Source organism: Pelodiscus sinensis, chromosome 16, assembly GCF_052426305.1.
Source record: "Pelodiscus sinensis isolate ZL-2025 chromosome 16, ASM5242630v1, whole genome shotgun sequence".
In the NCBI taxonomy this organism is placed as follows: domain Eukaryota; kingdom Metazoa; phylum Chordata; order Testudines; family Trionychidae; genus Pelodiscus; species Pelodiscus sinensis.
In genome coordinates, this window is record NC_143067.1 from 3237213 (window position 1) to 3263680 (window position 26468).

Genomic DNA, 26468 nt, shown 5'->3' on the forward strand with positions numbered 1-26468 from the left:
GGCCAGCTGCTCAATGCAAACTGGCCGCAGCTGCCGCCTATTTCCTGCCAGCCTCCCGGGGAAGTGGGATGCGCTGGGGGAACAGCTGAGGTGTGCAGGTCAGGGAGGGGTGAGAGCCAGCCCCTCTGTTGGATAGAGCAGCCTGAGGGCTGCTCTAACTTAGGCTCGGCTCAGCCCACCACCTGAAACTGCAGGCGAGATCAGCAAGGGAGCGGGTTGTTCCCAGCTGCTTTGCAGGCTTTCCTCCACTCATGCTTGCCAGCCCCTCTGCTGGCTGGCCCTATGCCACCTTGCAGCAGGGGGATTGCCTCTGGGGCTGGCAATTAGCACAAAGCGACTCCGTGCAGCCAGAGAAAGCCTGCTTGAACAGTGGGCAACGAAAGCCAGAGCCTTACAGAGGTAACATCTGCTGGCCTGGAGCCTGATCCTGCCTCCAGACTTCTGCAGAACAATGCCAGTTTATGCTGGTTGCGGATCTGCCCCATGGAGGCTACGCAGAGACTTTCAAACAGGCCAGAACCTTGGTAAACACAAGCCATTTCCTGGACGTTAATGCAATTTGCTGATGCAACCGTCGTTTCTTGCAGATTCACGTTGAGCAAGCTTGGAGAGTCAGGGAGACGGTTGCAGGGAGAGGTTTCTCTGTCCCATGGTGTTTCAGTGATTATCTGATAGCTACGATATGCAATCACAGATCCCAGCACTACTGAAGGCTGAGCCCAATAATTAGGTGCCCAATGATGAGCATTAGCAGAGCCGAAAGAGGCCGCAGCAGCCTTGCTGGCCTGGAAGGAAGTTTGAAAGCAGAGATAAAAGCAGGCGTATTCCAGACATCAGCTGGGCTCCAACAGAACGCCGCCATTATCGGCAGGGATGCGAGTGGCTGTCTCGTCCGGGGCATGAAAGTAAATTTTCTATGGCAGCCTGGTGAGGAAGAAAGAGGGGTCTTAGAAGATGAGACACTTGCAAATCTTTTTGGAGATATCCATTTAGCGCAGGGAAATGCAACCTGCATGGGAGCCTGTGAGTTGGGGAGGGGACCTGAAAAAAGGGAATAAAAAAATAGGAGGTTCTCCCTTCCCCCATTCTGTGTGATTTGTAAAGATAATGTAACAGGATTTATTCTCCCCCTAGAAAAGTCTGGTATTTGTTTAGTTTGCCTGGTTTCCCCCTTAGAGATATTGGGAATTCTCGTCTCTCCTGGTTTTGTTGGAGGACTTCTTGGATGACTCAGAGATGATGGATTAGGTCTTTCCAAGACTGGATCCTTATCAAAGCCAGCCCCAGCTTTTCTCCCAAGGATGTGAGTTTGATATAGGGCAAATGTGCTGAATAAAAATCCCCTCTCAATCAGTTATCACTTGGTATCTTTGGTGTCCTAAGCCTGCTAATTCTCCAAGGGTAGCTGAAACAAAAAACAGGACTATGTAGCACTTTAAAGACTAACAAGATGGTTTATTAGGTGATGAGCTTTCGTGGGCCATAGCCCTGTTTTTTTGTTTCAGCTACACCAGACTAACACGGCTACATTTCTATCACTATTCCACATCCAAGGGTAAGGATTTCCCGGATTGCCGAGACTTATGTGTGGCCTGTAAAAAGAAGCCAGCGCAAACACCCCTTTCCATTTTGTTACTTGGGGGAGGGTGGAACCCACATCTGCCAGGCCTTCTTTATAAAGCATACAAGGACACACATGCATTCTCCCCCCCCGACACACACTTTGAAGGTGACCTTTAAGAAATTCACTGCCTGAAATGTAACCAGTCGCAGTGAGGAGTGCCTGCGCACGGACTGGCACAGGGGCTAAGTATCACAGCTTCTCGCAACTGCATCCTCGCCCGATGCCTACACAGTCCGTAGTACCGCCAGGGCTGCTTTGTAAATATCAACAATCGGTCACTGTACAAGATCGTTTTACAGGCTTTTAGGAATGGGCTGGCTGGGTTTGGTCCAGCTCCACCCTGTTTTGCTGCTGCCAGGATGGAGACAGGTTCTGACCTTCTCATCTTCCACTCACAAGCCTGTCTTGTTTCCTAATTTTGCAAACTCAGCCATGGGGGAGAAAGAGGAGGAGATGGCAGGAGCATCGCCCCTGGCACCCAATCCAAGTGCTTGCTAATGTAAAGCAGTCCAGCTTGCTGTGCCTTTCCTGTGATCCTGGGCACTTTCTTGAAGGCAGGGGCAATGTTACACAGACTCAGGTCGTAAGAACAGCCTACTAGGTCAGACCAAAGGTCCATCTAGCCCAGTGTCCTGTCTCCCGACAGTGGCCAATGCCAGGTGCCCCAGAAGGAGGGAACAGAACAGGGAATCATCAAGTGATCCCTCCCCTGTAACCCATTCCCAGCTTCTGACAAACAGAGGCTAGGGACACCCTTCTTACACATCCTGGCTAGTAGCCATTGATGGACCTATCCTTCATGAATTTATGTAGCTCTTTAATGAATCCTGCTATAGTCTTGGGCTTCACAACATCCTCTGGCAAGGAGTTCCACAGGTTGACTGTATTGTGTGAAAAAATATTTCCTGTTTTAAACCTGCTGTCTATTAATTTCATTTGGTGACCCTTAGTTCTTGTGTTAGGAGAAAGAGTAAATAACTCTTCTTTATTCACTTTCTCCACATCAGTGATGACTTTATATGCCTCTATCATAGCCCTCCCCCCTTAGCCATCTCTTTTCCAAGCTAAAAAGTCTCAGACTTATTAATCTCTCCTCATATGGCAGCTGTTCCAAACCCCTCATCATTTTTGTCTGAACCTTTTCCAATGCCAAGATGGCTTTTTTGAGATGAGGCTTTGTAACAGGAACAAAGATGGGCTTATAATAGGGATGCTAAAAGGCAATGTAAGCGATTGTGCAAATTTCAGCGGTTACAGGGTTATACATGGGGCAGCAGCAACTCTCCAGGAGCAGGTGCGCCCTGGGAGCCGGCTGTTATGCCTGCTTATCTGCTACCTGTTTAAACAGCCACACTCTTACATCCCTAGCATATAATGGCACTCGGCCATGGACAGCCCAGAATCCTGCAGACTTCACAGCTTGTCCCCTTCCTCCAAGATGCATGTTGGACTGAACCAAACCCCTGGATCCTAACATACTCAGGCTTCACTCTTGATGTAGTTAGATCAGAACTTTATGGCCTAATGTCAAAGCATACGGGTTGTGAACCCCATTCTCATTTGTGATGATGATGGGTTTTCCATCTCTTGGGGGTATGTCTACACTACAGCACTAATTCAAACTAACTTAATTCGAATTAGTTAATTCGAACTAAGCTAATTCGAACTAGTGCATCTAGACCTAAAAATTAGTTCGAATTGGCATTTTGCTAATTCGAACTAGCATGTCCACATTGAGTGGACCCTGAACCGAAGTTAAGGATGGCCAGAAGCAGTGCCAGCAGGGCATCAGATTAGGACTTAGTGTGTGGAGCTGCTGTCTCAGGCTAGCCGAGGGCTGTGCTTAAAGGGACCTGACCTCCTCCCCAGAGAGACAGTTCTCAGGGGTTCCCCACTCACTTGTCTATCTCGATAAGGGACAGCAAAGCAGTCCTGGCTTGGAGTGCCCTGAATGCCCACACTCGGCACATCACAGCACTCGGCCATCAGCCTGGCTGCACTTGCTGCAGGCTGCCATCCGGGGGGGGGGGGTCAATCGGGGGGCTGCAGGAGAGCTTCCACCCTGAGGAGCCCGCAGAGCCACCCAGTCCTCGTACCCCATTCCTTCCTCACCTCCTTCCACTTACCCTTCCCTAACCCTCCTTCCTGATGTACAAAATAAAGGACACGTGTGTTCAAAAAGAGAAATTCTCTTTATTGAACAAAACTCGGGAGACTGGGAAAAGGAGGTGGGAGAGGGGAAGAGAGAGGGTGGGAGAGGGGAGGAGGAAACCTGGCAGGAGGGAGCTGGAAGGGGGAAGCCAGGGGAAGGAGGAGGAGGGGAAGTATCAAACTATGTGACGCCATATCTTCAGTACTGTGTACAGATGTGGTCTCCTCACCCCAGAAAAGATATTTTGGCCTTGGAAAAGGTTCAGAAAAGGGCAACTAAAATGATCAGGGGTTGGGAACAGGTCCCATATGAAGAGAGGCTAAAGAGACTGGGACTTTTTAGCTTAGAAAAGAGGAGACTGAGGGGGGATATGATAGAGGTCTATAAAAGCATGAGGGGTGTGGAGAGGGTGCATAAAGAAAAGTTCTTCATTAGTTCCCATAATAGAAGGACTAGAGGACACCAAATGAAATGAATGGGTAGCAGGCTTCAAACTAATAACAGAAAGTTTTTCTTCACAAAGCAAATAGTCAACCTGTGGAACTCCTTGCTGCAGGAGGCTGTGAAGGCTAGAACTATAACAGAGTTTAAAGAGAAGTTAGATAAAGTCATGGAGGTTGGGTCCATGGAGTGGTATTAGCCAGGGGGTAGAAATGGTGTCCCTGGCCTCTGTTTGTGGAAGGCTGGAGATGGATGGCACGAGACAAATGGCTTGGTCATTGTCTTCGGTCCATCCCCTCCAGGGTACCTACTGTTGGCCACTGTCGGCAGACAGGCTACTGAGCTAGATGGACCTTTGGTCTGACCCAGTACGGCCATTCTTATGTTTTTATGTTCTAAGCTCAGGGCTCAAGGTTGGGGTCTCACTCGACCACCTTGATTTTCATGCAGACCTGCTCCTGGGTGGCCAGGCTGGCAGCTATCCTGCCCTAGATGGCCACTTTCCTGTGCCTAGTGCGGAGGTCGTGGACGTTGGAGGCTTCCTCCCAAACCTCGATGAGGTCCACGATGTCTGCACTAGACCAGGCGGGCGCCTGCCTCTTGCGGCCCCAGGCAGGCTCCTGTGAGCCGCCAGCATGGTCCCAGGAAGAGGCGAAGGGCTGGGTGGCAGCGGGTGGCTGGCTTGTGCCGTGCCAGGTGCAGGGTCTGCTGGCTGGGTGCTGGCAGGCTTGCACCTGGCACGGGCACCGTAGCCAGACCGTGCCCCTTTAAGGGCTCCGGGACCGGGAGGGGGGCAGACGAGTTTCCCTGGTGGTGCCCAGAGTGGCCACCAGGGCAAGCTGGGGAGGGCTAGCCTCCCACTAGTTCGAATTAAGTGGCTACACAGCCCTTAATTCAAACTACTTAATTCGAACTAGGCGTTAGTCCTCGTAGAATGAGGTTTACCTGGTTCGAATTAAACGCTCCGCTAGTTCGAATTAAGTTCGAACTAGAGGTTTGCCTGTGTAGCGCCTATGAAAGTTAATTTGAACTAACGGCTGTTAGTTCGAATTAACTTTGTAGTGTAGACATACCTTTGGTGTCTTCTGCAGAAGACTGGAGGAACTTCTGGCGAGACGTGTTAGCCAAACACAAGTTTTATTGAGCTCAGTACTGTAGTACCTGAATGAAAAATGATGAAAGGGCTAGAAAACATGACCTCTCAGGGCAGACTGAAAGAACTGAGTTTGTTTTGTTTGAAAAAGAGAAAGCTGAGAGGGGACAGGATAGCAGCTTTCAAGTATGCAAAAAGATGTTACAAGGAGGAGGGAGAAAAATTGTTCTCCTGGGCCTCGGAGGGTAGGACAAGAAGCAATGGGCTTAAACTGCGGCAAGGGAGATTTAGGTTGGACATGAGGAAAAACATCCTACCTGCCAGGGTGGTTAAACTCTGGAATAAATTGCCTAGGGGGTTGTGGAATCTCCATCACTGGAGATATTCAAGAGCTGGTTGGATCGGCTTCTATCAGGGATGATAGACGGTGCTTGGTTCTGCAGCGAGGGCAGGAGACTGGACTTGATGACCTCTCAAGGTCCCTTCCAGCTCTATGATTCTGTGACTCTAAGGAATTACTTGCACTAATAGACCAGGAGGTCCCTGCAAGTCCCATGGTCTTACGTTCTTAAATTCTATGACCAGGTCAGATTAGATGACCACACATTCCCATCTTTGAATCTATGTGCCAATAGTAGCAGAGGTTCCATGACCCCATTGGTCTGGGCATTGCTCAAATGCATAAGAACATGCAGTTCCTGTCCCAGAGAGTTTGCAGTATAAGCCTCAAGTGAAATCTTGTGGTTTTCTTCCTATCACATCCCCAAGTCTTTGCACATCATCTGTGGGCTGGAAATGATCATTAGTGCTGCTGTATGTCCCATGGGCACCTGGCTGGTGCCTCAGCGTTTACTTTTAGCAGTTTTATTCATTTATTTATTTTACCATCTGATTTGGATGAAACCAGGGGCAGATTTACGAATGAATCAAAATACAAGGGTGGCCGGGAGGAGGGGGGGGGGCTTGGCAGGGATGTTAAATCCCATTTAATCAGTTAACTCATGCATGTCCAAAGTCCGGCCCGCGGGCCAATTGCGGCCCGTGTTCCAGTTTAATACGGCCCCACAGGTAATTTGGCAATATCTATCTTTTATGGCCCCCAACGAATCCATATGTATTGAGATGAATACACTGTAAAATCTCAGTTAATGTCAGTTGGTCTAAATCAGTTATAAATATATTTGGACACAACATGTATACTTGGTGTTATGTTCCTGTTCATATTTTTTGAACTTAAAAGTTGACAGACAACCTTTATTACCAATAATATGTAATGTACTTTACAATGTTCCTGACATATATTTCAGCTTCCTGGATTTTTTTTTCATCTGGCCTTCAGATATGAAAGGCAGAGTGATTTAACACCTGTTTAGATTTGCAATCCATGTGACGAAATGAAAAGTATGCCGTTTGCAATAAACTTTGCATAAAATAGTTAATTTGCATTTAATTTTAATGGTTCAAAGAATGTCAGGCAAAATGGTCGGCCCTCACGCATGTTCACTTCATCAAATCTGGCCCTCTTTGAAAAAAGTTTGTACACCCCTGAACTGGTTAAATATTAGGTTAACCTAACGTTTAACTGGTTAACCAACATAGTGGGGCAGCCCCCAGCTTACGAAGCTATTGGCTGCCGGCCCCACCCAGGGCTGCTGGCCCGCATGGGCAGGGAGCTGGCAGTCCCACCCAGGCACTTTGTTACCTGTTCATATCCCTAATGGCCATAGTGCTACATGGGGGTGGGAATCATTCAGGCACTACAAACAGGATGTGGCTGCATTGGAGAGGGTCCAGCGGAGGGCAACCAAAATGATTCGGGGGCTGGAGCATATGACTTATGAGGAGAGGCTGAGGGACTTGGGTGTTTAGTCTGCAGAAGCGAAGAGCGAGGGGGGATTTGAGAGCAGCCTTCAACTTCCTGAAGGGAGGTTCCAAAGAGGATGGAGAGAGGCTGGTCTCAGTAGTGACAGATGGCAGAACAAGGAGCAATGGTCTCAAGTTGTGGTGGGAGAGGTCTAGGTTGGATATTAGGAAAAACTATTTCACTAGGAGGGTGGTGAAGCACTGGAATGGGTTCCCTAGGGAAGTAGTGGAGTCTCCATCCCTAGAGGTGTTTAAGTCTCTGGGCTGATTTAGTTGGGATTGGTCCTGTCTAGAGCAGGGGGCTGGACTTGATGACCTTCTGAGGTCTCTTCCAGCTCTATGAAAGAAAAAAAGAAAAGAAAAAAGGGGCTGAGTTTGGGAATCAAGGGCAGGCTTTAATTTAATAAATGGTTTGAAGAAGCACTTAGGAAGATGAGTATCCGAGCATTAATGCGCATATGAGTGTGTTTCCTGAGGTAAAAGGAGCCGAGTGCAGTATGTGTGTGAGAGAATGGCCATTAGCCTTTGACCTCCTGCGCCTCTCCCCACGAAGGTGCCCTGTGGGGAAGGAGAGGAGACCTATCATATCGGTCCCGCAGCTGAGCTGATTGCTGTTGATGCCGTAGGCAAGCGATCAGCCCGTCTCTCATGTCTCAAAGTGTGTTAGAGGAGGGCTTGGCAGATGGAAGGCGCAGCCTCATAGATCAGAGGTGCAGGGCAGAATGTGGTACAGGTACCTGAGAAACTGCCCCCAAATGGCTCATCGTCTGCTTGCCACGTTGTAGTCCCTTCGTTCGGTGTTTTCCTGTACACTTGTCACAGCTCGTTTGGCCGAGACGAAAGAAGGCGGAGAGGAGATCCGACTGCTCTCTATAAATACACCCGAGGGAAACATACCAGGGAGAGGAGGGATTTCAGTTACGCACCAGTGTGGGCATAAGAACAAATGGCTAGAAACCGGCCTCCAACAAGTCTGGGCTTGAAATCAGACCAAGGTTTCTAGTCACCAGAGAGGAGGAAGTTCTGGAACAGCCTTCCCGGAGAGCCGTGGGCACAAAACTCATACCTGGCTTCCAAGGCTGAGCTGGAGGAGTCTACGGAGGGGAGTGGAAGCCGGCACAGCCTACGATGGCAGGTAGCTGATCTGTGACTGGTAGCAGCAACTATTTCCAACGGCTGGGGATCGGACACTCCATGGGGAGGGCTCTGAGTTCCTACAGGGAATCCTTTCCCAGGCAGCTGGCTGGTGAATCTTCGCCACATGTTCAACCCAGTGCCCAGTGACGTTAATGGGAGTGCTTCCATTGATTTAAAGGGCAGTTGGATTCAGCCCTTCTTGCTGATATTCCAGCAGAGGTGATTCAACAATAACATGCCCGTGTCCTTTTTTCTCTTTGCTTTGCTATTGGTAGGCACCTCTTTGCCCCAGGCTACACTGAGACCCACTATACCCAGACAGGAACGCCCCGCACCATCCCGTTCAACCACACTGTAAGTATGCACAGCGAGCAGGCGAACCCAAGGGGAGGGAACCGAGAGGGGACGGGGCTTCACCCTCTGGAGACTTGAGTTCCCAACTCGACCGGGCTGAATGTGGACTGAGTTTGGATTTCTCAGCCAGCAGAAGTCTCCAGGGAGCAGCTCTCTGGCCAGTCAGTGGTCCCATCTCGGAGGAGTTCTTGGACTGGCGCGGTCTGACAGAGGCTGCAAGTTAGGTCTGTGGGGCAGCAGCAGTGGGCTGTAGGGAGGCCTCTCACCTTGCCGGCATCTAGCCATTTCTTGTTAGTCTTTGCAGAATTGTGGAGCTCTTGAAAGTGAAAATTCAAGGAGGCTAACGGCATATCAGGGTGCATTAGGAGGAGCATGGCCAGCAGATCCAGAGAAGTGATTATTCCCCTTTATTCGGCTCTGGTGAGGCCACATCTGGAGTATTGTGTCCAGTTCTGGGGCCCCCAGTACAGAAAGGATGTGGATGTATTGGAGAGGGTCCAGTGGAAGGCAACCAAAATGATGAGGGGGCTGGAGCACATGATCTATGAGGAGAGGCTGCAGGATTTGGGCTTATTTAGTCTGCAGAAGAGAGGAGTGAGGGGGGATTTGAGAGCAGCCTTCAACTCCCTGAAGGGAGGTTCCAGAGAGGCTGGAGAGAGGCTGTTCTCAGTGGTGGCAGATGGCAGAACAAGGAGCAATGGGCTCAAGTTGCAATGGGGGAGGTCTAGGTTGGAGATTAGGAAAAACTATTTCCCTAGGCGGGTGGGGAAGCACTGGGCTGGGTTCCCTAGGGAGGGGGTGGAATCTCCATCCCTAGAGGTTTTTAAGTCTCGGCTTGACAAAACTCTGGGGGGATTGAGTTGGGGTCGGTCCCGCTTTGGGCAGGGGGCTGGACTCAATGACTCCTGAGGTCTCTTCCAGCCCTAGGATTCTCTGAAAATGCTGCTTTTTCCTTTACGAGGACAAAACTCCTCAGTGCATGAGCTCATTTGATTGTTTGCCACTGTCTGGTGGCAGGGTGGCTGCAAGCCAATAAAACGCCAGCGGAGTGTCCTATTCCCAGTGGCAGAATTCCACTTCTGTGAGCCAAGGTCTTCCCCCGACCCCAAATACCCAACGTGGGCGCCTGCTAGCAAAGATACCGCAGACCGGAGAGAAACATGTCCAGGCGGCTCAGTCCCATTGCCTTCCCATGCGGCTGCTCGTCCCCTGGCTCTTTGCAAAGCAGGAGCTCCGTGCTTGCTGTGTTCTCAGCCTTTGGCAAGACTTGCCCATGCCAGCTGGCTCCCTGTCAGAAAACCCATCACCCGATTACCAGCCTCCGACAAGGGCCAAATGCTCTCGGCTGCAATCGCACAAAGAGCCACAATTGGTTACAATTTTCAGCTAAGAGATAAAGACCATGAGATCACTTCCCTTGTTACTGTTTGCTCCCTCTTCCTCCTCCCTGGGGCATACAGCTGGGGGAACAGTGGGGCTGTGATGGAACACTGTCTGTCTCTTGGCCCTTGTGGCTTCCTTGTTCCTACCATAGTCTCCCTTTTGTCTTGCGATGAGCCCATTTGAATGGACTTTCCGGTTTATCACGTCACCCTTTATAGAACTAGGCTGTGAGGTCGGCACATTCTTCGGGGCCTGGCCGAAAGCTAGTGGAAATCAAACGACAAGATTCCCATTGACTTCAATGACCTTTAGGTCAGGCCCTTCGTTCTGCAGCCGCGTCTGTTCTTCTGCAAAGCTTCCTCAGGACATCACAGCGCCTTAGATGTTCGTAGCAATGAGGCGTATGTTGCATGCATACCTGCGAGGCCATGTTAAGGCAGCGGAGAGGCTAGGTTTGAGTCAGGGGACCCCAGTGTGCTGTTGTGCAAAAGTCTAACCTGCGGGCAGGAGGGACCATGCGAGAGAGAATTAAAGGCTCCAGCGTTGCTCATGTGAGAGTGAATTCTACCCTCCAACAATAAAAGAACTCACCAAGCCGTTCCTTCCCTTGACGAGGTTCTTTCTCCTTTCCAGGACCATTGCTTCTACCAGGGTGTCGTGCGAGGCATGGAGCAATCCAGTGTCACCCTCAGCGCATGCAAAGGGCTACGGTAAGATCCAAGCAAGAGCAGGGATGTAAAATCCCATTCAATCGGAGTGCTAGCCCTGACCGTTAAAGGGGGGGGCACGACTGGAGCAGCCCTCCGCCCATGGTTGGCCTGCGGGTGGGGAGTAGCTCCCGGGTACTGGTTAACAGTTACCCGGTAATCCTCACCCATTAAGGTTGAATCTTACTGGGTAACTGTTTAACCAGGGCCCATTAACATCCCTAAGCAAGACCTGATAAAACAAGCATCTGACGGGCCTTTGGCCTGCCCTCGTCCTCCACACGGCCTCAGAGCAGGCCCCTTGAGTGACTTCCTAGCAAGGTTGTTAGCATTAGGGTTAGTCAGGAATGTTCCAACGACATGTTTTGGCCAGGGAACATGGTTTGGTCCAACGCGACGCTCGGAGTGGCAAAGGATGAGCTTCAACGAGAGGTTCAGCTTGAACGTCTGAAAAGTTTTGAAGCTGCGACGAGGAAACGGTCTTTCCCCAGGAGGCGCTGTCTCTCTTTGGCTGTCAACTGAATAGAAATCACTTCCGGATACTTCATCCAAGGGAGTTTTTGCTGGAACTGACACGTTTACAGAAGCGTGTGACTGATTTACAGCCAGCTTGAGTCCTGGGCCAGGCAGGCCGACAGACTTGCCAGGCCCCGGGGCAAAATGTGTGAGGGGGTCCGCTCCAAGTTCCACAAATGGGCGGGGCCTCGAGCAGAAGAGGCGGGGCCTGAGCAGAAGGGGTGGGCTTGGGGCAGTCCTCAGTGCTGCCTGCATGGTGCCATGCGGCAGTCCCCACCAGTCCTCAGAGCCAGCTGGAGCGCCGGTTACGATTTCAAGGGCCCAGGGTTCCAACCGCCACCAATGCTGCAGTAACGGCAGCCTCGGGCCCTTTTGAATTGCTGGACCCTGGGGCAGTTGCCCCCTTTGCCCTTCCCCCACCCCCATCGGCGCTTCTGCCCTGGGCAGAAAAGCCCCAGCTCCTCAACTAGCATCAATCAGCATCGTTCTAGTGAACTCCCCAGAGCGACGTTCACGGGGCCCACCTCTGAGGTGGCCAGGTTGGCGGTTGGACAGGGGACCTGATGGTGTCCAGTCAGAGATACTGGTTACTGAGGGACGAGGAGGTGAGGAGACACTAAGCTCTCACTAGCCCTTACCCTGTCAGGGTCACCTCTTCCCTGCATCAGGCAGCTGCTGCTCCCGGCTCTAGCTCTGCAGGTAAATTCCTCCTGCAGGGAGTGGGGAAAAGCCATGAGGGGTGCAGAAAGAGAAGCAAGGGGAGGGCGGGGCCTTGGGGGAAGGGGCAGGGCAGGGGCGGGGCTTCAGGGAACAGTTGGGGGCGGGGCTTCAGGGAACGGTTGGGGGCGGGGGAGGTTTTGGCACTCCTGCTGGAGTATCTGTTTTTTCAATATTACAAAGCTGGCAGCCCTAAGTATCCCCTGCACGTTCAGGCTCTCGGTGCAGATCCTTCGTCTCCGTTTGTAAACAGGACACTATTTGTGGTCGACTCCAGCTGAAGGTTGGGTGGAAGCTGGGCTGAGGAGATTTAGTCTATTCAGGAAACAGGCCTTGCCAAAAAAAGCCCTTAGCAACTTCAAGTGATTTTATTGTAGACAAAATATCTGGGGATATAAACAGCCCCATCTGTGGTCTGCACTAAGTGATCCACTTGCCCTAGCAACACCAAAGAAATCACAGGTGCACCCAGCTACCGGCTTGTCCCACATTCTTCAAGGCTTTTTATTCTTAGCTTCGGAGGAAATGGTCCTAACTCGGCTAATGCTGGCAGCTGTGCGGCGCCACGCCTAGGGTGACACGTCCCCACCGTAGACGGACAGTCCCAAGAGTTGGGGCGTTTTCTTCTTTAGGCTCCTAATCCCTGCCAATTTTTGAGGAAGAAGGGGTCATGTGCAAAAGGGGGGTTTTGCGTGTACACGGCGCTTTTTTTGTGCAAAAACCTCGTCCACAAAAAGGATCAGAAGAGACTATGCAAATGAGAGTGTGAGATATGCAAATGAGCACTCCATTTGCATTTCCCCTTCCGGAAAACATTCGTAATGTAGCCGTAGCCCTAGTGTGGTTCACTGTCCCATGTAGTAGCACTTAGACCACGTACAGCGAGAGATAAGAAGTTAGTTCTACAACCTCAGCTGTGAGCCAGCTGGCTTTATAGCTTAAGCTGTAGAGGCTCCTACATTATATTCCAGAAGTTCTTGGTTCAAATTCACCTAGTGATGGTTGTATGAGCACCTTTCAATCATTAATGTATGTATCCTCACACCATCCTGATTGTCTCCTGAACACAGATGGGGACCAGAGGCGCTGAGCAGCTCAGAACCAGATTGTCAAAGGATTTCAATGAAAGTTTGTGACCCAGGGACTAAGTGACTTCCCCAACCTCACACAGGAAGTCAGTGGCAGAACTGGAAATTAAATGCTGGCAGAGCTGTCCTTAGGATTTATGAGGCCCTACACAGTGCTGCTAAACTCGTGCCCCTATGGCTGAGGGAGGGGGTAGTTTTTTAAAGCTGTGATTTTATAATCTGTAGCAACACACGAATGAAATATTTTTAAAGCAAATTTCAAAGGAAGGCCCTGTTGACTCTCCAAGTCAATTCAGAGAGGGGCAGTCTGTACCTCGTAGTGCTGGCCGACGTTGTCACTTTTCAGTCAACTAGATCCTCTCTGGAGGAAGCAGAGCCACAGAACAGGGAAAGGAACAGGCAGGTGGGTGGACTGTAAGACTCAGGGGTGACCCGACATTTTCTGGTGCCCTACGCAGCTGTGTATTCTACATATGGGTGAGGTCAGCCTTAGATGCTGGTCTTCCAGATCCAGGAGTAACCTGAACTATCCTTTCTCTCACTGCTTTTTATTTCAACAGCGGTCTCATCGAATTGAGCAGCAACCTCAGTTACATCTTAGAGCCAGTCCCCGACAGCCAGAATCGGCACCTGATCTACAGATCGGAACATGCCATGCTTCCGCAGGGGACCTGCGGCTCTAAGCATGCAGAACCCACAGCCCCCCACTGGCTCAACAAACAGCCCGGCCAGGCCACAATGCACCATCCCAGGGTGAGTAACAGAAGCCACTGGGTGCCCTTGTGCAGTGGGGGAAGAGTGGGAGACTGGTCAGGAAGGCAGCGATTGCCAGACAAGAAAAATGAATACCAACCATTAATCTCCATGGGGTTGTGTTGCAGGTGAAACGGGAGGATGTGCAGGCTATGAAGTACGTGGAGCTGCTGCTGGTGGCTGATTATGCAGAGGTAAGAGAAATGCGCCACATTGGTGTGGGCAAATCAGAGACGGTCCAGAAAAAAGCAACAAAAAGGATGGAAGTCTAGAGAACATGAGCGATGAGGGAAGACTGAAAGAATTGGGCTTGTTTAGTTTAGAAAAGAGAAGACTGAGAGGGGGACATGATAGCGGTTTTCAGGTGTCTAAAAGGGTGTTACAGGGAGGAGGGAGAAAAATTGTTCTTCTTGGCCTATGAGGATAGGACAAGAAGCAACGGGCTTAAACTGCAGCAAGGGAGGTTTATGTTGGACATTAGGAAAAACTTCCCACCTGTCAGGGTGGTTAAACACTGGAATAAGTTGCCTGGGGAGGTTGTGGAATCTCCGTCTCTGGAGATATTGAAGAGCAGGTTGGACAGACACCTGTCAGGGATGATCTGGATGGGGCTTGGTCCTGCCATGAGGGCAGGGGACTGGACTCGATGACCTCTCAAGGTCCCTTCCAGTTCTAGGATTCTGTGATTTACACTGGCTGAGAACTGGGCCCATGACCGGTCTCTCTAGGGGCAGAACAGGTAGAGCCCAGACTGTGGCAGGGGCTGTGTTCCCCTGCCATCCCTGATGCAGAGGGACCCCAGGAGGGAGTGCAGAATGGGGTTCCACTTCCCTTCCCCCTGCGGTCTCTAGCCCCACGGAGGATACCTGGCAGGATGCTGTTTAGTACCAGTGAGAGGTGGGAAGGGTGATACGAACAATGTCTAGGTTTGAGACCACCCACTCATTTCAGGTAGGTCACTGCACAGACCTCAGAGATGTAACTACTGCCCGTCCTTGCAGGTCTGCACTGGCTACTCCTCAGTGACCTACAGTGTCTCAACAATCAGCATTCAGGAGCTGTTGGTCAGTTACACGGCTTCATGTTTACTGAGTGCTGGTTGTGACTTGGAGTTGCAGGGTTTCCTGGGGGTCCCGCAGTCTGCTCCCTGTCCCTTTCTGAAGAAATCCAGGCGGTCAGTCATTATCTCTGCTAGGATGTAGTGGTGGATGTAAAGGAAACTTTGCTGAGGTTTCAGCTGCTGCGAATGCACGCACTCCAGGACGCAGGCCTTCAACGCCATCCCAAAACCTGCCAATGCTTAGCTGATCATTTAATTATCAGCACAGAGTGGAGTAGGGAGGCCAGCTCTATTCAGGCAGTTACAACCTGATGCTAAACTCTCCCCGTCCCTCCGGGGCTATTGGCTGTAACATTCCGAAACACACCAGAGAGGCCGATTCTGGGCGCGTTGCCTGTTAGGCTCCAGGAGAGTGCGGAGACCGAGAAAATGCAGGCTTGCCAGATGCTCCTTGCTGTTTTCTTTAGTCAGCCCCTTGATGTGACCGATTGAAAAATGCCCCTTGTCCCATGAGAGCCCCCAGTCCGTTTGAAAAAAGCAGCCCTTGTTGTAACTCATTGCCAATATGTGACTCAAACATTATTTGCCAGGTGAACTCATTAATTTCCAGATGTTTTCAATGGGCCAAAAGTGATTTAAATGAAGTAAAGCAACTTTTCTTCCGGTCCAGTGAATGAGTTGTGGTACGAGCCTTCTGGGACAGGTGCTGTGGTTTTACCAATTCTGGGTATGAAGTTACCTTACCCTGTGCTTCAGATGAGGAAGTAGGTTTTGTCCACAAAAGCTCATGATACTCTCTGTATTTCTTTGTTAGTCTCGAAGGCTACGTGTAGACTACAAGCCTCTTTCAAAAGACAGCGTCTAGACTACAAGCAGATTTTTTGAAAAAGTGAGCTGCTTTTTCGAAAGAGAGTCTAGAGAGTACTTTCGAAAAAAGGCATTATTCCTCATAAAATGAGGTTTACCGTGATTGAAAAACCTGCTGTGTTCTTTCGATTTACTTTCGAAAGAACATGGCTGCAGTCGAAACGCAAGTAAAGATTTTTTGAAAAAAGGCCACTTTTTTCGAAAAATCCCTGTAGTCTAGACACACCCGAAGGTACAGGACTGCTCGGTTTTCACCCAGGATGAGTATGCATTACTTTGCAGTGGTGTTTTGCTACTGGCTGGGAGCACAGAGAGACGTGTTAAGAGATCTGGACACATGTACGTTTTCCTGTTGTGAATAGGGAGGTATACACAGAAGGAGGACTCCTGGGTACCACATGTGCATTGGTCTGATCATCACCTCTGCATTCTCATATAACATGACATGTTAAAAGGGTGTTAAGCTCTCGTCTGTTTTTAAAGGGCGATGCTGATTTTTGCTTGTTTCATTCAGTTCCAGAAGAATAACTACGACCTGCAAAGAACGAAGAATAAACTAGTGGAGGTGGCTAATTATGTAGATAAGGTGAGGCCAGGTGTGTCACTGGTAGAAAAGGAGCTGAAGTTGCAGCCAAACACACTTCCCTGAACTTCTTGTGCTAGGAGGGAGGCTATCCTTCTGGCAGAGGGAGTTCCCCAATGTCTCCTTCTCTTCGATGGCCGGGCACTATGGAGATTGGACGTCGTCCCTGGAAGAGTCACGCCGGGCACAGGCATTGGAGATGGGGAGCTGAGAGGGACTCCCCTTTCCTTACAAGGGCGTTAGCAAGACAATCTCGATTTTTATTTTGAACCGTTTCTTCTCAAAGCTGAGTCATGGCGGGCGTTCTTCGCCGCTGGCTGCAAACTGCAACCGTTCGCCACAAAAGGCCTCCAGTCCAGACTGTGATTTAGTAGGGTTTTGTAGAAGCTCTTCCCCTCGCAGAGCTGAGGGCAGAACATGCTGCTAGGTGGGCAAATACCAGTCCGCAGGCCAGATCTGATCTACCAGGGTTAGCTCCTGGCGGGGCCCCACCACTGTATTTACCTGCACGGCTGCAGTTACCAGTGATTGCAGCTCCCATTGGCTGCGGATTGCAGTTCCCAACCAATGGGAGCTTCAGGAAGTGGTGTCCTGGTCCACGCTGCTTCCTGCCACTCCCATTGGCCAGGAATGGTGATCTGCAGCCAATGGGAACTGCAATCGCCGGTACCTGTGGCTGTGCAGGTAAATATAGCAGCAGCAGCCCCTATCTCGGTGAACCACCGCTGTGTTATTGCCCACCCCTAGGTGTGCTAGGAGGCCACTTTCCTGGAACTTACAGCTCTAATGGTATGGAATTCACATATTTTGCATGGTTTCTATTCATCGTTTAAAACAAGGATGAAAAAAAGCAGCAATCCACTGACCGGCTCTTTCCTCTGCTCTCCGTGCATCATCTAGTTTTACAAGTCCCTGAACATTCGGGTTGCCCTGGTGGGGCTGGAGGTCTGGACCGACGGAAACAAGTGCGAAGTCTCCGAGAACTCCCGTTCCACCCTTTGGTCCTTCCTCACTTGGCGGCGCAAGTTGCTAGCCCACAAAAAGCATGACAATGCCCAGCTGATCACGTACGTTGCTTTTCCAGGGATACCATGGTCCCTCTGCCCAAGGAATCTGGGGACAAGGCGTGAAGTCAGTTTGTCACAATAGATCGAGCTGAGATTTCGGGTGGCAGGTTTTCTATGGTGACGCTCAAGCATCCATCAGAGAGATAAGCCTCTAGCCTCTAGCTGTGGGGCAGGAGCGGTAGAAAGGTGCATACGCTTGCAAGCGCCCAGTGGGAAGTGGTCACGGTACATACGCAATGAAGTGGGAATTTCCGTTATTGTGCATGCATAAGGCGCATGCCAATGCGTGTGCATCTTTGCATGCACACTTCTCTGAAGCTCTGGGCCACAAGCCAAAATGTGCAGACTTCACTCTCGGGCACTCGGCCCATCCTGGGACAAAGCCCTGGGTTTGCGAGTGTGTCATTCTGCGCTTGGACCTTTGTGGTGCACGGTGCTGGGAGCTGGCTGATGACTCCTCCTGCTGATCTGACTAGTGCCACTGGATACGGTGCCAGCAAGATGGGCTCATTAGCAGCAGCGTCCTGGGCCTGCGAGGATTCCCCCATTAGCAGGTAGTGGGAAGTGAAGCAGGAGCCAGTGAAAAGCAAATGCAGCATCTTTTCTGCTGTGTTTTTCATAGACAGATTCACCACAATTGTTTTTCATTCTGTTCCGGGTGTCCGGGTGGGCCTGACTCCCCACACCACCAATTAGACCCTAAAGACTTGGACAGGTGTAGTAGCATTCTAGGTCACTGAGGGCTCCTTAAATCAAAGCACTGAGCCAATAGATGGAGACCTGGAATATGTCAGTCTAAATTCCCAAAGCATGGCCTCAGCATGCCCTGGGCTCCGGATTAAGCCTGGGGTGGCTTCTCCGTGGACAATCTCTTGTGTGCACGTTCCAACGTGTAGGAAGTCAGTAATCATACAGGAGCACCACCGGGCCATTCCCAGCAGTCGGATTAGCTGCACTGTCCAGATGGCTTGCTCATGGTACCAGGTGAACGTCTGGCTCTAAAAGAGCCATGGTGGCACTTAGAAGCTCAGCTATGAAGCTGGCAGGAAGGGTTTTAATGAAGAAGCCGTTTCCTGTGGTCTGATGTAAATTCAGGGGGTCTTGACCTGCACCCAGCATTTATCTCTCCAACCCCTCCGAGCAGAGCTCTGTCCCATTTCGTTATTTCTCTGGATTTCTTTCAGTGGGACGCCGTTCCAGGGCACCACCATAGGGGTGGCACCTCTGATGGCCATGTGCTCCGATTTCCAATCTGGCGGGGTGAACATGGTAAGAACTAATTGGCCATTTCCAGTGTGTAGCAAGTACATGTGAGAGCTGCCTCCCAGAAAACCAGGACAGAAAATGATTCTCATGTCTATCTCCAGCCTTCCCTTACATAAGCAGCTACAGGCCGCCCCAGGTAACAGTCCTCCCAGCAGGCTCCAGGGATCTCATTAATCCCGGACACACACAGTCCCAACAAAACATGGGTGGGGAGAAAATGGAGGTCGCAGGAGCTGAAACTGGAGCACTTGTGCGTGGAAAACAAGACTCAATGACTTCAGTCTTGGGTGCCAGCTATCCAGCACATGCTGCCACCACCGCTGGCATGTAAAAGGCTACTTTTTAAATACTGGGGCCTAACGATAAACAAGATTACATTTAAACCTAATGTAAAGGCCTGTTATACATCATTATGGCCCAGACACGACGTGCCTCAGGCCAAGCCTACACTAAAGGGGAAGATCGAAACAAGGTACGCAACTCCAACTATGTTAATTATGTAGCTAGAGCTGACATACCTTGTTTTGCATTTCCCCACCATCCCCACAGCGGGAGGCTGGTGGGGACAAACACTCCCGTTGGCTTCCATTACTCCTTGCACAAGCAGGACTGCCGGCTGTCAGCGGGGGTGCCCTCTGAGTTCGATTTAGCACGTCTTAACTAGACTCGCTAAATCAAACTCCGGAAGATCGATCGCTGTGGATATAAAGCAAATATGCACGAATTTGCAGGGCACTATTCATTGCCAGTCGGCCACTTTGCAACAGACACCTGACACTGACAGAGATGGGCCTGTAAAGTCCAGCTCGGGATCTAAACTGCCCCATCGTACAGGCTGCTCCGGCTGAAAACGCACTTCTCTGCCAGTGCTGTGCGCTCAGCAGGGGTGGAGGTGAAACGCTGACGCTGCTCTTTGATTCTGGCCAGGACCACTCGGACAACGCCATCGGCGTCGCTGCCACCATGGCCCACGAGATGGGGCACAACTTCGGCATGAGCCACGACTCGCCTGGCTGCTGTGCAGCCCGGGCTGAAGACGGAGGCTGCATCATGGCCGCTGCGACGGGGTGAGTCGCGCTTGTGTTTCCTTCTCTCAGGCACACAAACTTAGCTGTGTCCGGAGAACCCCTGCGAAAGGGGCTCATTGAATGCAGCACAGAGATGGGACCAGCAGGGTATGTTGCCTGCGTAGCCCAGAGGCACTGGGACCACTAACACGGGAGAGTAAACTCTGCCCTACAGCCTCAGCTACAGGCCAGAGGGCTTTTAGCTCATGCAGCAGGGACTCATGGCTTTAGCCCCAGGAGGTCATAGGTTCAATCCCCCCTTGCCGATAGCCAGTGTCCATTGATTTTACACACGTAATAGGTTTTAGAGACACCACTCCATGGAAAATGGGGTCACATGGCAGGGGCAGATAGTTTAATTCCCAGTTTAAATTAAACTGCCCCTTAGCAAATGGCCAAGCCCAGGGAAAGGCAGGGGTCAGCCAAAGTATTTGCGGGAGTGTGGCCCCCGCAGCAGGAGTCTGATCTGGCTTAGTTGCATGTGCTCTGTATGTAAAATACCCCTCATGGTGTTAAGTACTTGCACCTGTATAGTGGCTGGGCTCATGGGCAGTAGGTAATGCAGGCAAGGGAAGGCATTGCCCTCCCAAAACTGCCTACACTGCCCAGCCACCTGGGAGGGGCTGGGACCTTGCTTGGGGGACGGAAAGGTGGGGCGAGAGGCATGGTCTTGAGGGAAGGGGTGTGGTTTTGGGCAGAAAAGATGGAACTTTGCTTGACTTCCCCAGCTGGGCCTTCACCCATCGTCGGGATCATGCGTCCACACAATGTGGTAACCAAGGGCTTGTTGGAGACCATCAAAAGGCACAGCTACACGGCCGTATTTCTAAGCCGTATGTTACCTGGGTTGGACATTGCCTGTTATGAGCGTTTTGTTAAGAAAACTCCTCCTAATGGCAATTCACTGGGCACCCTTAGGCTATGTCTACATTGTAGCCTTCTTCCGCAAAAGCTTATGCAAATGAAGCATGGAGTGGAATATTGCCACACTTTATTTGCATAATTAATTAGGGGCTGTTTTTGTGCAAGAGGCTTTTGTGCAAGTCAGCTCCTTTTTGCCCAAAAAACCCCTCTTGCACAAGAGCTGTTCTTCCTCATATTTTCAACTAAAGCCTCTTGCGCAAAAAGGGCTGCTAATTAATTATGCAAATGAAGCATGGCGATATTCCACTCCGTGCTTCATTTGCATAAGCTTTTCTGGAAAAAGGCTACAGTGCAGACGTAGCCTTAATGGGTTAATAGTGTCAGAGGGCAGTTTTGTCTTGGAAGCAGTGTGCAGCAAATGGATTTGGTCCGTGCTCTTCTCCTATTTCAAGTGAGGGGTGACATGTCTGTCTTTCAAAGAAAGGGGACTGCAGGCCCGAGGGGAAGAGGAAGGAAGAGAGAGAGCGTAAACCCCGGGGGATTTTAGGATTAATTTTTCATGAGGAACAACAGGGGATTCCATGTTTCTTGAGACACACAAAACCATTAGCTCTGCCCACCTCCCTTACAGCTACTCTCCCTTGTATTATAAAAAAATTTACTCCTTAGGTCTTTAGAAGAGTTTCTAGAAGTTCTAGACCTGGGCTTTGTATTAATTAAAACCCCTAATTCCTCCCACACACACTCCTCACCCCCTTTTTACTGAAAAGAAACAAACCTGTCATTTAACCAAGAACATTTTAAGTTGCTTAAGCTGATCTTTAAAATGCCTTGTTTTGAAGTCATTGAGTTTTCACAAAGAAAAATATCCAGTGGGAAAGAGGCAGTGTATTGGCATGCGTATACACACACAACCTGCAAACAGATGCAACATGTATGTGCCTGCCTGTGTGTGTCTAACATACCTAAGGTGAACAAGTAGGAGTACACATACACCTCCCCCCCAAGAGGAAATGAAAAAGCTTTGAAACAGAAGCCATACGTAAACCCATTCCACTTGCTGTTGGGGTTGGGGGGATTACACCTTTTTATCAGTCAGGTTGACAGCCAGTTATTCAGTATCAAGTGTTAGATTCTAAAAGCCACTCTAACAATGAAGAACAAGGTCTTAGAGGGGGAAGCCGTGTTAGTCTGAAACTTACAAAACAAGTAGTCCGGTGGCACCTTAGAGACTAACAAAAATATATATAATATTGTGAGCTTTTGTGGGCAAAACCCATTTCTTCAGATGATAAGTCAGAGTGAAACAGAACCAAGATATTTATAACAGGGAAGAGATAGGAGGACCTGTTGATTGTCAGACTGGTGCTAATGAAGCTAGTTAAGTGGGCTGGAAATGTCCCATTCTTAGGTTTCGATGTGAAAATGCAGTTGTTAGGGGCAGGCAAGACTGACTTTTTAATGTATAAAGAAGCCATATGGCATGGATCTCCTGGGGCACTGTGTATGTGGATACTGGGTTTTAGTCTTAAAATGTTTATTGCGAACTCCTTGGAGGGGGTGGCTGCTTTCCCAGGAGAGAGGAGGCATCAGAGCTGAAATCTAAACTCCTTGCCAGATGAAACCTCGATACGAAACCTGGAACCTTGACCCTGAGCGTGACCACACAGGCCAAATTCAGCCTTCATGCCGCTACACTAAGGGCATCTCCAGAGCAGGAGCGGTAGTGCTACCTGTGCAAGGCAGCGTTAGGCCACTGATCTCCTCTAATGCGATGCTCTTCTGATCTGCAGGCACCCGTTCCCCAAGGTGTTCAGCCCGTGCAATAGGAAGGAGCTGGACAGGTATCTGCAGTCGGGTGGAGGGATCTGTCTCTCCAACATGCCAGACCCTGGTACTTTATACGGAGGGAAGAGGTGCGGAAATGGGTACTTGGAAGACGGAGAAGAATGTGATTGCGGAGAAGTGGAGGTAACTGGCGCTGAGATCTAATTGTGTGAGGTGGGGAGAAGTGACATGAGTGCTAAGCACCCGAGAGGCCCACCCGCCCATGATACGCATGTAACCCACACACCACCTAGTGTGGTTCACTGTCACATGCAGTGGCACCTAGACCACAGTGACAGATAAGAACAAGAGACCTCTACAGCCTGGGTTGAGTGCCAGCTGGCTTTTAGCTCAAGGCATGTCTAGACTTCTGGGGGGTTTTTAGAAAGAAGATATGCAAATTTGGTGCTAATTTGAATATCTTCTTCCGATTGCATTTTTGAAAGTGAGTCTTTCAAAAGTGGAAGTAGTTTGGACGTGGGTTTTTTTTCAGAAAAATACCTCCTTTTTTGAAAAACCGCACACATCTCCTTTTTTTAGGAAGAAAGTTTTTTTGGGAAAAGGTTTTTCCCCTGAAAAACCCGCATCCAGACTACTTTCACTTTCGAAAGACCCGCTTTCGAAAATGGGATCGGAAGAAGATATGCAAATTAGCACCAACTTTGCATATCTCCTTTCGAAAAAAACCCCACAGTCTAGACATGCCCTCTGGGGTAAAGGCTCCTATACTAAGATCCAGAGGTCCCAGGTTCAAATCCCCCAGGTGACGGTTACACGTGCTCAGCTTGGGTAGGTGCAGGAGGTGTGTGTGTGAGGGACAATTACCATGGGTGCAATTGTAACCCACACACCTGCTGAGGGTGGTGCACTGTCCCATGGAGTAGCACTGAGCTCTCTTACAAAGAGAAAGTGAGTTTGCTGCGTAGCCTTAGCTGGGAGCTGGCTGGCTTTTAGCTCCACCTGTAGAGGCTCCTGCACAGAACTCCAAGGTTGTGTCTAGACTGGCAAGTTATAGACTTGCCAGCTGTCTACACTGGCTGCTTGAATTTCTGCAAGAACACTGACTTCCTACTGTCTGAAATCAGAGCTTCTTGCGGAAATACCATGCTGCTCCCGTTCGGGCAAAAGTCCTTTTGCACAAAGCTTTTGCGCAAAAGGGCCAGTGTAGACAGCTCAGATTTGTTTTGTGCAAAAAAGTCCCGATGGCGAAAATGGCGATTGGGGCTTTTTTGTGGAAAAGAGCGTCTAGATTGGCACGGATGCTTTTCCACAAAAAGTGCTTTTGCAGAAAAGCATCCGTGCCAATCTAGACGCTCTTTTCCGCAAATGCTTTTAACGGAAAACTTTTCCGTTAAAAGCATTTGCGGAAAATCATGCCAGTCTAGATGTAGCCTAAGGGTCCCAGGTCTCTGGAGCTTACTGCTTAGGCTATAAAACCAGCCGGCTCCCAGCGAAGGCTGTAGAGCAAATTCTTTCTTCTCTCTCTAGGTGGTGTAGGTGCCACCCCGGGACAGTTAGCGTGTGAGTTACAGCATGTCCATCAGCGTGCAAAGTTCTTTAGGGAGACCTTGTCTGACTGTATGTACAGCACATAACACATTACATCCCTAACCCTCACAGGGACCTCTGGGGGGCTACCATCATGCAACTAGTTATGGTGTATTTGTGACATGGTAGCTAAATAGGCTGTATCCCCCTCTAGTGGAGGATGTACAGAGAGGATAAGAGCCTACTACTGATACCAGTAAATGGAGTAATACCTGTAGCTCAGGTGACAAGAGTTCTGTGCTGAATATGTTAGGATTATACCCTGCTGATGCACCCTGCAGGAGTGGTTATGCATTCAGCAAAGTTTTTGGCCAAAGGCATGTGCAAGGAATATCCAGTATGCACGCAGGGAGGAGACATGTATGGAGAGCATGCAAGCTATGTTCATGCCGGATGCCTGTATCTTTCTATATTTGGCATAAACACTTACCACTGACGGTATTTTAAAAACCAACCCAGAATGGTTAGTCTGTGTCAATAGACAAAGGATATAAATAAGAAAAGCATTTGCCTTAGCAGAAGGATGGGAGTTCAGTGTATTAAAGGCTGTTAGCTTATTGGACTGAGCTTCTATTCCTGGCTCTGCCATTGGCCTGCTGGATAACCTTATGCAAATCAGTCTGAGCCTCGGTTTCCCGACCTGTAAAATGGGGTGAATGCTAGGGGGGGATGAAGTGCTTGAGATCTACCGAGAAGTGCTTTGTAAGAGCCAGTTCTGAGTACACCTGGTCTGACCTAATGCAAAGCAGGGGAGTCACCGGCAATGCAAAGCCAGAAGTAGGTTCGGTTTTGAAGCAGCCCCGAAGTTCAGGCATCTGGAATCCGGGATCCATTTGAGCCCAGCTCCAAAGCCGATGAAGGGAGGGCGAGGCCTCGCTGGCCTCTCCTGCCCTGTCGTTGGCCTGTCTGGCTGTCATGATCATGGGCTGCTGCATTGTGGAGCACGTCAAGTCACCTCCTTCCGGTCTGTGCCTCTCCGTGTTGTCCTCCCTGGGTGGAAGGGGGCCTCTTGCGGCCAGCCGCCCAGAGCCACCAATCGAAATGCACGCAGCATGAGTAACTGTCCATTCGTTAGCGGCGGGGGGGGGGGGGGGAGCAATAGCATACGACTGCCAGCAGGGACGTCCCTAGGGTGGGTGGGGTCCGGGGCAACCCCTCTCCCCCAGTGTCTGAGGTGTGGGACACAGGGCAGCCTTCGCCCCACCTCTGCTCCAGCCCCACCCTGCCCCTTCCCTGCCCTGCCCCCTTGCTCAAAGCCCCCTCCTCCAAGCAACATAAGCAGGAGAACCTTGGGGGATGGGAGGGCACCAACAGCCCCCCTCCCCCCCCAAGTACTCACTGCAGTGGCAGGAGCCGGAGCACAAGAACATAAGAACAGCCAGACTAGGTCAGACCAAAGGTCCATCTCGTCCATGTCCTGTCTGCCAACAGTGGCCGATACCAGGTGCCCCAGAGGGAGTGAACAGAACAGGGAATCATCAAGTGATCCCTCCCCTGTCGTCCATTCCCAGCCCCAGACAAACAAAGGCTAGAGGCACCATCTCTACCCATCCTGGCTAGTAGCCATTGATGGACCTGCCCTCCATGAGTTTATCTCTCTCTTTTTGGAATCCCGTTAAAGTCCTGGCCTTCACAATATCATCTGTCAAGGAGTTCCACAGGTTAATCAAAGAATCATAGGGTTGGAAAAGCCCTTAGGAGGTCATCGAGTCCAGCCCCCCAACTGTGTGTTGTGTGAAGAAACACTTCCTTTTGTTTGTTTTAAACCTGCTACCTATTAATTTCATTCAGCAAATCCCAGTTCTTATGTTATGGGAGCGACCCGACCGCCTGCTCCGTTCTGCTGCGTGGCAGTCGGCTGCTGTTGGGAAGCAGAGTGTCTTAGGGCCGGGGCGCTCGCTTCCTGCTTCCACAATGACGCCGAGCGCAGCCGACGGGAGATGGGTGGCAGAGCAGAGCAGGTGGCCGGGTTGCTTCAGCTCCCACCGCAGCAGTGTGTGGGGGCTGGACCGTGTGCCAGGCCCCGCCCCCCAGGAACCCAGGCCGCTCTGGGCTCCATCCATAGGATGGCTGCCACGGCTGCTGTGGGCTTCCCCGTGGAGCACGGGGCTGCTACCCTGGACCGTTCAATGGCTCTGGCAGTGCTGCGGGAAGACCAGGGCGGGGATTTCTGGAGGGGCCAGTGGCGCTGACGGTGCAGGGAGAGGAAGGCCAGCAGATACCCTGGGTCCTCAAGAGGGGGAGAGCCGGCCGGCCACCTGGACATGTGAGTGTGCTCAGCTCCATCTGCACATCAGCCTCCTCGACCCCGCGCGTCTCTTCTTCCTCTCCCCCAGGACTGCAGGAATCCCTGCTGCAATGCCGCCGACTGCTCCCTGAAACCCGGCGCCGAGTGTGCTCACGGGACCTGCTGCCACCAGTGCAAGGTTGGGCCCTGTCGCACCTTCCCCTGCGAGGCGCTGCTGGACCTGGGGAGGGGCAGGGGGATGCA

The 26468-nt window shown here is 50.7% G+C and overlaps 1 protein-coding gene across 3 annotated transcripts in view; it reads left to right on the forward strand.

Annotated features, from left to right (window-relative positions):
• The window catches only part of ADAM19 (ADAM metallopeptidase domain 19), a 58281-nt gene that overhangs the window by 18258 nt on the left and 13555 nt on the right, over positions 1–26468 (forward strand). For 2 of the 3 annotated variants that reach the window (XM_075900625.2, XM_089769439.1), the window contains 10 exons: positions 8586–8664; positions 10681–10757; positions 13636–13828; positions 13957–14022; positions 16270–16341; positions 17239–17405; positions 18590–18674; positions 19599–19738; positions 22396–22573; positions 26314–26403. In XM_075900625.2, the coding sequence (XP_075756740.2) occupies positions 8586–8664; positions 10681–10757; positions 13636–13828; positions 13957–14022; positions 16270–16341; positions 17239–17405; positions 18590–18674; positions 19599–19738; positions 22396–22573; positions 26314–26403 (1147 nt within the window). Of the gene's footprint in view, positions 1–7811; positions 8309–8585; positions 8665–10680; positions 10758–13635; positions 13829–13956; positions 14023–16269; positions 16342–17238; positions 17406–18589; positions 18675–19598; positions 19739–22395; positions 22574–26313; positions 26404–26468 lie in introns of those variants that run through there. The other variant, XM_075900627.2, reaches the window with a different exon arrangement.